The sequence below is a fragment of the Periplaneta americana genome, chromosome 7, assembly GCF_040183065.1.
Source record: "Periplaneta americana isolate PAMFEO1 chromosome 7, P.americana_PAMFEO1_priV1, whole genome shotgun sequence".
Taxonomy (NCBI): Eukaryota; Metazoa; Arthropoda; class Insecta; order Blattodea; family Blattidae; genus Periplaneta; species Periplaneta americana.
The window spans coordinates 41,531,702-41,545,090 of NC_091123.1; the positions used below are offsets into that span (position 1 = coordinate 41,531,702).

At 32.9% G+C, this 13,389-nt stretch overlaps 1 protein-coding gene across 7 annotated transcripts in view; it reads right to left on the minus strand.

Annotated features, from left to right (window-relative positions):
- Msp300 (Muscle-specific protein 300 kDa) overlaps positions 1-13,389 on the minus strand; it is a 1,097,375-nt gene that overhangs the window by 407,088 nt on the left and 676,898 nt on the right. For all 7 annotated transcript variants that reach the window (XM_069830616.1, XM_069830615.1, XM_069830612.1 and 4 more), the window contains 5 exons: positions 12,549-12,683; positions 9,441-9,575; positions 7,520-7,681; positions 5,888-6,108; positions 3,870-3,978 (listed from right to left, as the gene is read on the minus strand). In XM_069830616.1, coding sequence (XP_069686717.1) covers positions 3,870-3,978; positions 5,888-6,108; positions 7,520-7,681; positions 9,441-9,575; positions 12,549-12,683 — 762 coding nt within the window. The remainder of the gene's footprint in view (positions 1-3,869; positions 3,979-5,887; positions 6,109-7,519; positions 7,682-9,440; positions 9,576-12,548; positions 12,684-13,389) is intronic.

Genomic DNA, 13,389 nt, shown 5'->3' on the forward strand with positions numbered 1-13,389 from the left:
TAGTGTGTCAAATTATTAACATTGATAATGCGTGGCATATCACAGGTAGCAAGCTGTCCATAAGAAAAGTGTGCGAACAGTTTGGCGAACAGCTAGGTCACCATGTTTCTCAACAATATATTCACCATAGTTTAATGGAAAAGAAAAACAAACATGGAAAAGAAAAACAAACACTTTCATTATAGATTAGTGTTGGGCTCGTTCCTATTAACAGACACAATTCTAAGTCTCAGAGTAAAATTAATATTTAGATACTATACGAAAAAATGTTTCTTGAATACATTTTAAGTGAAAGAGTTTGACTACTTCAAAGAATGATGAATTTTAGTGAGAGTGCTGCATTCATGTACAATGCAATAAACGGAAACATTCTCGAAATCAGTGCACTACTAACCGTTGAAGCATTTAATATGTATGTATGTGTAAATTGTATGACATTCTTTGTAGAGTGTACAACACTTAAATATAATGAATGCAAATATAAGTGTCATTAACTGCTCAGTGTCACACTAAAAGTACGTTCAATAGACATTAAAGTGAAGAATCGTTAAAAGTAATGTGCATATGAATTTAGTGTCATGTTTGTTTTAAATGCACGGAAAAAAACTCAGAGTATTCATTTGAATATACATAATCACAGTTTCTACACAAAAAAGTTCATGATATTAAAACAGAACAAGACCACTTGAATAAATTATTAATTTTGCTGTTCCATCTTTATTTTTTCTACATAATTCCAAGAGAATAGTCAGAGATTAATATAATATGTCCAAAAACCTGTACACCGCTCGAATTAATGAACAAATAATTCATGAGTAAATAAATGAATGGATGAATCATGAACTGATGAATCAACAAACGAATTAACGAAATCAATGAACCAATGAATGTACGATACTAGAAGTTTCCATTTTCCTGTGAAGTCTATTAATACGAATTACTTAAAGCAATTAACAGACTTGACATAAAATGATCTGTCTTAAATAGATAATTATTCCAGCATTTATGGCAATAATCAGACACAATTATTCCTGAAATCTTCTCGATTTCTATTATTTTTTTAGTTCCAAGCTAGCGATTTTCCTAACATGTGAAATATGAAATTCTCAATTTAAAAAATGTATTATTCCAATATTTTGAAGTCACGCCGTCTTCAAGAATGTATTTTAGCCATAATTTCAAATAGCCAGTATCAAGATATGTCCAATTTCGAACAATTAATATCATTAAACAGACTTGTATTTTGGAGTAAACTTTTAATAACAAAACAATCCAGACACATTAAGGAAAACAAAATTTTCTAACATGCCAGATTTTTTAGGTAATCATTTGGTCTCTTGATAAATGGCTGAATGTAACTACTGGTACATAATTTTTTTTTTAATCTCGTACATTTACATTTAGTCAATTTCTTAAATTTGGCAAAAATTAATTAACTATTTAGTCAGAAGTAATGAATCTGGAAATAACTATTACTCTTCAAAGTGCATTTGTCGCAAATAAAAGGCTCATTCGAAATTAGTGTTTATTTATTTTATTTACACAGTCCAGTGTTAGATAGGAGTCAGAATCATGCTGAGATGATCTTTTTTTTTCTAGGCAAGTCCTAGAGTTCTGTTCCAAAATGTTTATCTAACGTCGTAAATTATCTGTGATGTGTAGATGACTTATATGTGTGTAAAAAAAAATAAATATTGCAGATGACAGTACGGTAGTACCAGTACTATAAGCCAAAAACGAAAAGAATATTTATTTTTTCATATCTTGACAAATACAACACATACCAGTATAAATAATTGTTGTATCTGTGTACACTTGTGCAAAACACATGTAATAAAAAATAATTGTGATTTGGTGACTTTTATCAGTCTTAAAAAAATAATAGCATATAAGAGTGGGTATTGCTTTAAAAACTCAGCAAAAATGAGTTACAAAACTAAAAACAGCAACAGTGAATCTCATTTTCTGTGATTAATAACTAAGCAGAGTCCTTTATAAAATCCCCAAAATAAAATGAAAACAAGCCACTAGATTACCAGTAACGTTCGAAGCTGTTATTCCCAAGTAAGCATGAGAACAAAGAAACTAATTAAAAACTATAAAAAAGTAGCCAGAAGGGCATAACAGAAGAAGGAAAAAGGAAATGCTTTATAGGATTAGGAATCACAGAAATATAAGAGACACACTTAATCAGAACTTTTTTTTTCTATCTCATTCGCCTTTGACTCTCTTATCTAAATATAATGTAATCAGAAGTTATATAGGTCTATGGATTATCATTTCCACACTTTGTTTAAGCAACCTTTTTCGCATTAAATATTTAATTTTAGTCCTGCTTCCACATTAATTTAATAATAATAGAGATAAACTTCTTGCGCATACATCTCTCTGTTTTAATGGCCCCATTAGATCAACTAACGACTTTTTCTAACCAGAGGAACTGAGATTTGAACTCAGTGTATCCCGTGCATTTTATGGAAAGAGAGAAGTTGCGGGCTAGAATTTTTCCGTATATTTCAGTGTGTCCTAACACTCTAATTTAACTAATGCCATTAGTCATCTCATCGTCTTTGAATATCCTCTCAAGCTTCTGTAGTTAGGAAAGAGCATTAAAAAATATAAATTGAAACTAATGTTTTATTACTAAAAATGTAAATTGGTGACCAATAAACATAAAACTACTGATAAAGATATGTAAATTGCGCTTTCCATGCTAGTAACCCAGGTTTTAATCCCGGCGGATCCAAGTGGAATTTGTAGTGGACAAAGATGGTAGGTTTTCGTGGGGTATTCCTGTTTTCCCTACTACATTCCACTATCGTTCCATTAATCATTCATCATAATATAATACTATGCAGTTTGCCTTTCATGGTACACTGAGAGCAATGTTAAAACCGGCAGCGAAGTTTACTACAGCTTTGGAGTGTCACTCCTAGATGGGGATTGTTTGGGTAAATGACGCAGAGTGAAACAGCCTCCATTGGATAAAGAAAATAATAAATAAATAGCTATTACAGATACAAGTTTGATTGAAAATTTATTGAGAATAAGCTGCAAAAATTATAGTAGTAATAGTAGTCTAATGCCCAAGTACTTGGATGAACTCCATTCACCTTGCTGCAAAAATTATTTGAATTGTGAAAAGATTTTGCTTTTAATACGAGTAATATAAAAGGTTAACCTTTACCTATGTATTAAACATTGATATGTACTATAAAACAAATCTTAAATTATAAATTTTGGGATTTATTTTTGTAGTTAATGTATACATATTTTCTCAGTCCTTTCAAGGCATTCTAGGGGAGCTCTTGTTTAGTCAGATGCATACTTTTCAGAAGAATAATCTGTAAACATTTAATCAGAGATATAATATTTTATATGTGCATAAAAGTTAATCACCAAAAGTGTGATCGTGCTTAGATGATATGTTACTGATACTTTTTTTTAACTGAAAACCTAACACATTTTTTTAAAGGTTCAATTGACTCAATCTGCTTTTAGCATAGACATCATAGCATCTGCCACGGAAAGTCCTTTACAGCAGTCGTCTGTTTACAAAGTGTTCATCATCACATGTGTCTGTTTTCTTGCTGTTACTTTATTTCAAAACATATGACGTAAATAAAATTATTACTAAATGACAATTCGGCTTACACACGATGGTTTTTAAAATATGTTTTTATATCATATGCCTTTGCGAAGTATCATGCACAAAGAAATGCTATCAGCAAACATCTTTCATAGGAATACTCTTATAAAATAACATATCAACTACCGGTACAGTAATGAACAAGCACATTATACAATGTGGTACAGTATCTAGAACTGACGTGAGAAAAAGACTAATATACAAAAATAATATGACACACCTGGAATACAGCTCTTTCCTTTTCGAATTCTTCTAAGGTGTTAACTTCTTTCACAATACTTTGAAGACTGACATCCACCTTGTCCATCCATTCCACCATTTCAGCATATCTGGAAATAATAAAACATGTATAAATACAATAAAATACCAATATTAAAAAATTCTTGGAATAAATGCGGCAAAGATTCATGTACAGGAACATTCGATGACTGGCTAAAGTAAATGAAACAAATTTAATGTTGGAAATTATAAATCCTAATTTTAGGAAGGGATTTACGAAATGTGAGTTCTTAGCCTAGTTTCAGTTTTAGGCCCTGTCGGTAAAATAATAATAATAATAATAATAATAATAATAATAATAATAATAATAATAATAATAATAATAATAAAGTAATAATGAGTTATTCACAACAGACGCAGCTTCAATTTTTCCATAACAAAATACTTAAAAAGAGTCACATTTCAAAAGTTTTATACACCTTCACCTTCAGGTAAATAAAACAATGAGAACATTACCATATCTTAAACCACTATTTTACGCAATTTTACTGTCTGTAACAACCCTCTTTACACATCACTTTCAATTGAAAAAGTTACAAATACCCTGTCATAAGCTAAATAACCACAGCAATTGAAAAAGGTAACATTAATTGAAAAGTTACTATCTGCTTCAGTTGAAGGTGAAGGCACTCTTCTGCATTCTATATTATGGTACCGGTACTTCAAAAGACTCGGTTTTTTAATTTACGAATTAAGATTTTCTACAAACATGGGATACATCATATTATTTAATACCTTTTCTTCATTGAGGAAGAAATTAAGAAACAAATCACTATTACAACTTTGAGTCAACTACCATTCTATGTTTTAATGCCAAATAACTACATATTTCGAGTTAAAATTCTGGTTTTGTAAACATACACACCGTAGTGAATAAAATAACTCGTAATAATTTATTAGTTAAATACTTATCAGTAAGAAGAAAAGATTGTTCAACACCTAGACAGACAGATAAATAGTTGGCTGTCAAAGATATTTTTTAAGATATCAGCAGGTTCAAATGTGCATTTTCTTCAAATCCTTCAACTTGACTTTTCTATCAACACGATCATTTCTCTACACTTGTCGTAAAAGAGCGTAAAAGTCTGAATGGAAACATGCAGGGTTTATATTTATCTAAAGAAGATGTTTAAAAGAATACAATATTTTCAGCACTCAAATTGAAAAATAAAAATAAATCACTTACATCTCATAATACAAACTATTAAAACTCATAAAACAAGTGGAATTTCAGCCCGAAAAATGATATCTTCTGAAAGTTACGATGCAAAGAATGAAGAAAAGGGAATAATTTTCGTATTAAACATGAACAAAGATGTAGAAACCAAGGAAAGAAGTATCTGTCACGCAAAGAAAAAGATATAAAAACTTATTAATGTAACACAATTATAATTTTTTAGAGTAGATAATGTACAAGAAATACCGATATGAAATAAGAATGAAGAGAATCTAAACCACGAACAAAAGGGGAAGACGTAATTTTTTTAAATTGCTAAGCTGTATGTAGACTTGGTAATTGGTACCGGTATAAATCTTTATGTATGATAAAGAGTCGGGGAAAAGATTAATAAAATATATTGTGGAGACAACAACATTTTTCACTAAATTTAATATTGTTATTTCTGTAAAGTGAGTGAACCTTTACACTAATGAATAAAATTAAACGTTTATTATTTCTCAAAAATCTTGCTAAAACTTTTCACTCATCTCCTTCTAGTTGTATGTGTTGTGATACCAGATACATTATGAAGAAGTTTAGTTACCAGTACCATTAAATTCTTAAGCTCAATAAATAGAAATAGATAAATAGGTTAATATACTTGAAAATATTACCACTGATGTAGTGTTAAGTTATTTATATACTGAAATAACTTAACAGTCCATCAGTGATTATATAAATGTTCAAAAGAGTGTACTATTCAAGAATGATAATATTAATTGTATAGGCTAAATATTTACTTTTGTTGGTAATTCTTCCACTGTGTAGGTATCTGTTGTAGCTGCTGTGAGATGTTATCCACTTTCCGAAATGTGCCTTCCCATTGTGCAACAGCTCTACTGTGAGCATCTCTGAGTGAAGTATCACGTGAGTCCCACTGACCATAACTGTTACTGATCTTACCCATGTTTTCAAGGCACCGTTCCACTTCTACAATAACTCTGCGCTCTACAAAGAACTCCTGTTTAAAAATAAATTGAATAGTTAGTCTTCTCTGAATGATAAATATTAAATTTATATAAACTCAGAAATATAAAATAGGCTAAATTAAGAGAGCTAACATTACTTTGGTAGTGCAAGATAGGGATGGAATTTGTGACTGTATTATGCTACAGTTGATGAATGTTTAAAATCAAGAATTAAAGAAATCGGGACTAAAGACTATTTTCATAAAACAAAAATTTGGGACAAGTTTCGTGTCCTCAAAACAGGACAATCCCGATTTATCAGGACGTGCAGTCACCTTAATCACAATATGCCAATCAATTACATTATTAAGATATTTCACAGAATTGTACATCTGAACTGTTTAATTATATCAGTTTGATAATAAAAATGTGTTGTTAACTAATGCTGAGTTCTTGGCAATAAAGCCATTAACTCTCTTGCTCTCCAATATAGAAGAGAGTAGCAGAAAGTGTAAATGTTCATGAAATACAATTTATGCTCGACCATGTCGAAATGTAGTAATTATGCGCCTGGTAGCAGTCCTTTATTGGACCTCATTAAAGTACACCTATTCATTAAAGTTCAGGTGTTCCACCAATCAGAATATACTTGTAGCAATATGAAAGTGCAAGTATCGATTATTCTCGGATATGCAATAGAAAGACAACTAACGCGAGATTAGACAATATTAAACTCAGTCGAAAAAAATAATACACAAATTAACATCAATTCACCGTCATCTTCCAGTCTTTCACAAAGCACATTCCCGCAAATTCATTTCACCAATTGCCGGAAAAAATCAATATGGTCGAGCATAAAAAGTCGTATGAAACTTGACTTTAATGGTAAGTAAGACGCTCGTATGAAAATTATGAAACTCGCTTGTGCCTGTTTCATAAACATACTCGCGTCTTAATTACCACCATTATAGGCTCGTTGCATAATGTACTATTATCATCGCTTCCTTACTTTAATGAGTCTTTCAATGTTAATACCTACTGTGTTAAATTTTTTACAGCGAATTTGGCAATCTATCATAATGTAATATCAGTATTCAGTACTTTGAATCAATCTAAATCATAGATGTCCAATTGTAACTCGTACGAGATAACCCCTAGCGTAAGCAACCCGCAGCGCATATTCTTTAAGATCGTTTTTCCTATTTTATATGGAAAGTTATTGACCTCAGCAGAGCATGCTTGACGTGCAATATCTGTTGGTTCTATGCGTTTGGACACCTATGATCTAAATTCTCCTAATGTTTTTGATATTATTATATATATCGTGAAATTCACGTCAAGCATACCCTAAAATGACAGGCGTTCTATATAAACAGATTTATATTATCAATTGTTTTGGTAAATATTCACACGTATAAAATTACTTTAAAGAAACACAACAGCGAATTGCACAATTTCCCTTACCTTGTTTCTTGTCAGAACAGTTTCAATATCTTCATGTTTATTAAATGCCTGCTGTTCAGCGTGGATTTCTTTCTCAATTTCTTTCAGGTATTGGTTGAATGTTGCCTCATCCAGTCGGAATTCCAACCTCATCAGATGAAGAGGCGCGAAGGACAGAACTTCCTGCAAGATACCAGTATATTTCACATAAGAACCCAGATTCGTCTAAATCAGTGCACTAGTTTAAAGTTAGCCTACATTCATTCGATAAAAAAATGAAGTTGTTCGTTACGATTACAATACAGGATGAACTATTAAGTTATGTCATTAATTTGAGAGGGTTAATTTTTGTGATATCTCAAATATAAAATTTTAATACAATTTTTGCTCGTTTTAGTTTAAGTTTCGAGAAAAATATGTTTTAAATGGAACGTTTAGTAGTGTATTTTAGGAAAACTATTGACTAAATTAGCAATTACTTCAGTCAATTTAAGAGAGCAGTGAATTCTGATAGTAAATGACTGAACGAATTTTAGCTTTGTCCCTTAAATTTGCAGAGATCTAATCCAAACAAACGCAAATTTTAAATTGTACGGAACAGTGAAAACGCTGTAAAATGTTATTTTATTTTTTATTTTAGTTGGTTATTTAACGACGCTGTATCAACTACTATAGTCCCGTCACTCTAATTTCAGGCAGCCAATCGCATTGCAATTCGGCTACATTTAAACGTGTGCGTCTTGTGATTCGCTGATTCATTTCTTAAGGCTCGATAAATACTTAATATAATCGCCCGCCATTTTAGCTCTTTCGTTGGCGTTCGCAGAAAGCATACGAAGACGTTATTTGCCACTCAATTATTTGCTGAATTACATTGTGTTTGATTTATTATCATAGGAGCTACGTCATGATAATGTTTAACGGTGTGGCAAATAGATTCCTCGTATGGTAGCTCGGCAACGTAAGAACAAAAATGGCGAACGACTACCTACCTAGACTTTATAGAGCCTTCACTTTCTAAGACGTAAGCAAAGAGGCGGAGTCACGCCGGAAATAACAGCGTCGGGACTATAGATTATTTAGCGTCAATGAGATTGGTGATAGCGAAATGATATTTGGCGAGATGAGGCCGAGGATTCGCCATAGATTACCTTACATTCACATTACGGTTGGAGAAAACCTCGGAAAAAGCCCAACCAGCTAATCAGCCCAAGCAGGGATCGAACCCGCATCCGAACACAACTCCAGATCAGCAGACAAGTGCCTTAACCGACTGAGCCACGCCAGTGGCTGTAAAATGTTATTGCCTGGGGTCAAACAGATACATACAGCTCGCGTGTACGTCTGTTAGAATGATGGAAGAAAGAACAATAAATGTAAACATAAACAACTGCGTTTAAAGACAGCTCTGAAAATTTACTTTCTTTTATGTAAGTTTCCTAGTTAACTGCTTTAAAAATTGGAGTGGGAGGCAAATATTTCTAATTAGGTAAAGCAAATACTGCTTGGAGCTTCACTCTATACAGTCTACACATTTAAAATAGAAAAATTAAACAATACACCATCTGTATTTTTCTCTTATTACCAGTACATTAAAAACAATTTACATGCCAATGACTTCCCACTCCTCTATTCAAAACATGTGCAGTAAAGAGATTGTTCACCAGAACACAACAAACTATTGTGCAGTCGTCCACTGATTACACCGTTGTACAATGGCACAATTCAAGTATTTAAAATTGCACATTTTTCTGGAAAACTATACCAAACAGAGCAAAATGGCACTTGACTTTTTTGTTGCTCTTTATTAAAGAAATCATCCACGAAAATCAATGACATAACTTACGGATCATCCGGTATAAGATAAACAAAAATTCATGTTAAATAAGTACCGGTATGAACGTTACGAAGAGAATTACTTGATACTTATTATATAATTTACCTTCCACTTAGCTTGAAGTCTGTCAACAATAGCATCCACTGGGTGGTGCAGTTCATGTGGAAGACAGTTTCTTAGATCCTGAGCAGAGTTCACTAAGTCTTGAATCCATTTTTCGTTCACCTTCTCAAAAAAGCTCTGAAAAAAAAAAAAGAATAAAAAATACATTTTATTTCCTAGTTCAACTGTTGTTCTTAATATGAGTTAAAATTCACTATGCTCTCCATTCAGTTAAGGACTTTTTAAAATTTCACCTTATTGTAACACAGATAGCATAGAGCAGTAAAATGTCAGAATAAGAACCATTACGCAAATTTCTTTAAAAATACTACACTCGTGGCACAATTACTAACTTTAATGTGTCACTCTTTAAAAGATTTTGACTACAATAACATTAAGTACGTACAGTACATGTATCTCAACATGAAGTGTAAATTTTCTGGCTATCAGTCTCTGAACCGTTCAAAATTGAACTATCTCATAATCATATGAATGTTTTTACTAAAAATATTAAACTTGGCTCTGATTGACTGGACAGTGCGACTTTTGGTGTTCCAAATAAGTACTTTAGTACGATTCTTGGCATCCCTCAGTGCAGTCTCTACCCGGAGATCCGATTGAGGGACTATTTTACCTCTGGAGAATTTTACACTGAGGGACTTGATGAATCATAAGTAGTGAAAAATATAGTGGGACTGCGTTGATGTTAATGCAGCTTATGTGGGTACCTCTTTGTTACTTGTTAGCCCCCTCACCACGACAAGGTGAGCCCTGCAGTATAATATATTGACTACACCCCAACTCTGGCTACTAGCAACAGACATCTATAATGAACACCGATCAAAATACCCCTCATTTCTCGTGAAAAACAACAACTGAATAGACTACAGTGGACTATAGTGGGCTTTATGTTATCAGCAAACAGCTGGATACATTAGGAAGATTGATTGATTTTTACTAAAAATGGTTGCAAGAAACATATCCTAAGGTTAAGATCTTTCTTGGTGAATCACACTTTATATATACGGGATGAGTCGTAATTGTGTACTATAAAGTAGTGCAGAGTATTCTATACTAAAAATGAAACATATTTTTTCATATAAACTTATGGTCGTGCCCACTTCATTATGGAGATAATGAATGGAACAGTTAGAAAAAGATAATAGGTACTTTTCTGAGTGTGTTGTTTAATGACGTGGTTATTTACATTGCAAGTTCACAGAAGATGCTATAAATTGTACCACTCACTTCACAACACAATTCCACCCTCCTCCGACATAAATGTCTTGCTCTTAGAACAATATCCCGAATTGTATTTCCTGCAGCCACAATTGCAATCAACAGATGCTCCCTCTTGGGTGTCGTTGAGAGTAAACTAGTCCCTTCATGTGACCCTACAACCAGAAGTTGCAGGGACTGAGTTTAGGCGATCACGTAGGCCATGCAACAGGCTCGTTGCGTCCACTCCATCTGCCTGCAAATGCGCACCTGTTGACTGACTGTAGCGTTTTTCTCTCTTCACTTGTATTTACTGTATACTGTAGAGTGTCGTCTGTATGACAGATGAATGAATAGCTTCGACGTAACACCAATTCGAGCGTCTCACAGTGTTGTTATATCTCGATAACAAAGCCATCAGCATTATATGTTTATATGATAAAATTTGTTTATATTGGAATATAGAATACTCTACAATACTTTACAGTACACAATTACGACTCACCCCGTATATATATAAACAGTATTTACAATAAAATTGTTATAAACTTATTAAAATATATATTACTCTCATATATAAATAAAGGGCTTCCAATGGTTGTCTATCCCTTAGAAAAGACACTGTAAAATACGGTACTCTTTCACAGAAATAAAATATCTCCAAAGGAGTTGTAAGAAATCATTAACATAAGCAAAGAGGGATTTCTCAAGCTTATTTTCCATAATGTTTCTATAACATTATTTTATGGCAGTTATATAACATAAAACCGACGCGTATGTCTTAATAGCGAAATATCCAATGGTTGTCTATCTCTTAGAAAAGACACAGTAAAATACGGTACTCTTTCACAGAAATAAAATAACTCCAAAGGAGTTGTAAGAAATCATTAACATAAGCAAAGAGGGATTTCTCAAGCTTATTTTCCATAATGTTTCTATAACATTATTTTATGGCAGTTATATAACATAAAACCGACGCGTATGTCTTAATAGCGAAATATCCAATGGTTGTCTATCCCTTAGAAAAGACATTGTAAAATACGGTACTCTTTCACAGAAATAAAATATCTCCAAAGGAGTTGTAAGAAATCATTAACATAAGCAAAGAGGGATTTCTCAAGCTTATTTTCCATAATGTTTCTATAACATTATTTTATGGCAGTTATATAACATAAAACCGACGCGTATGTCTTAATAGCGAAATATCCAATGGTTGTCTATCCCTTAGAAAAGACACTGTAAAATACGGTACTCTTTCACAGAAATAAAATATCTCCAAAGGAGTTGTAAGAAATCATTAACATAAGCAAAGAGGGATTTCTCAAGCTTATTTTCCATAATGTTTCTATAACATTATTTTATGGCAGTTATATAACATAAAACCGACGCGTATGTCTTAATAGCGAAATATCCAATGGTTGTCTATCCCTTAGAAAAGACACTGTAAAATACGGTACTCTTTCACAGAAATAAAATATCTCCAAAGGAGTTGTAAGAAATCATTAACATAAGCAAAGAGGGATTTCTCAAGCTTATTTTCCATAATGTTTCTATAACATTATTTTATGGCAGTTATATAACATAAAACCGACGCGTATGTCTTAATAGCGAAATATCCAATGGTTGTCTATCCCTTAGAAAAGACACTGTAAAATACGGTACTCTTTCACAGAAATAAAATATCTCCAAAGGAGTTGTAAGAAATCATTAACATAAGCAAAGAGGGATTTCTCAAGCTTATTTTCCATAATGTTTCTATAACATTTATGGCAGTTATATAACATAAAACCGACACATATGTCTTAATAGCGAAATTAAGATATTTTATATATGGGTATACGTACTTCAATAAATAAAATAGCTTATTTATATATTATTTATATTCTCACTTGCCTTATGAGACTCCACAGTCTGTTTTGTGTCAATATGCTTCTCTGCTATCAGTTTCTCTGCTTTCTGAAGCCATTCTGAGATGATACGTTCATTCTCTCGGAAGTTATGCCAACAACGTATAGCTTCTTGCAGTTTCTAGAATGTTATTTAAATATTGTGAGCACAATTTGAATTAGAACCCTGATCATATATATATAAAATAATAATAATAATAATAATAATAATAATAATAATAATAATAATAATAATAATAATCCGTGGCGGTACAGCCTGTGAAGGGTCTAGACCAGCCAGCCGGCTGCTGGCCTCACGCCCACACGCCGAAGCAGAGGTGGACGATCATCCAACCAGAGTGGAGATATCGTGTGCGGCTAGCACGATGATCCCCCCCCAGCCGTTATAGCTGGTATTCGCAACTGGATTTCGCTACCTATCGTAGCATCACGATGCTGGGTGGGCACCGGTCCCATACACTGGGGGCATGAAATTTCATGAGAAAATTTCTTCCCTCATGAGGACTCGAACCAGCGCGCATTCCGTAACGCGAGTCCTAGGCAGGATGCCTTAGACCACGATGCCACGGCGCGATATATCAGATAGGTCATTCCCATGTTATGAAATGATTACATAAAATGAGTTCAACCACCAGATCCTCGAACGTCGAAAAAACACTTTTTGGTAATGACGGCTATATGGAAGTACAGTTGCTGCATGCAGTTCCATAAGGGTTATAATGTGACTTCTTTTGCAGTCGCTAGATGGCAGCAAAGTGAAATTGATAAAAGTGGTTGCCTTGGAAGTCCATTAAGCTGATCAATCTGTTATATATGATCAGGGCTTA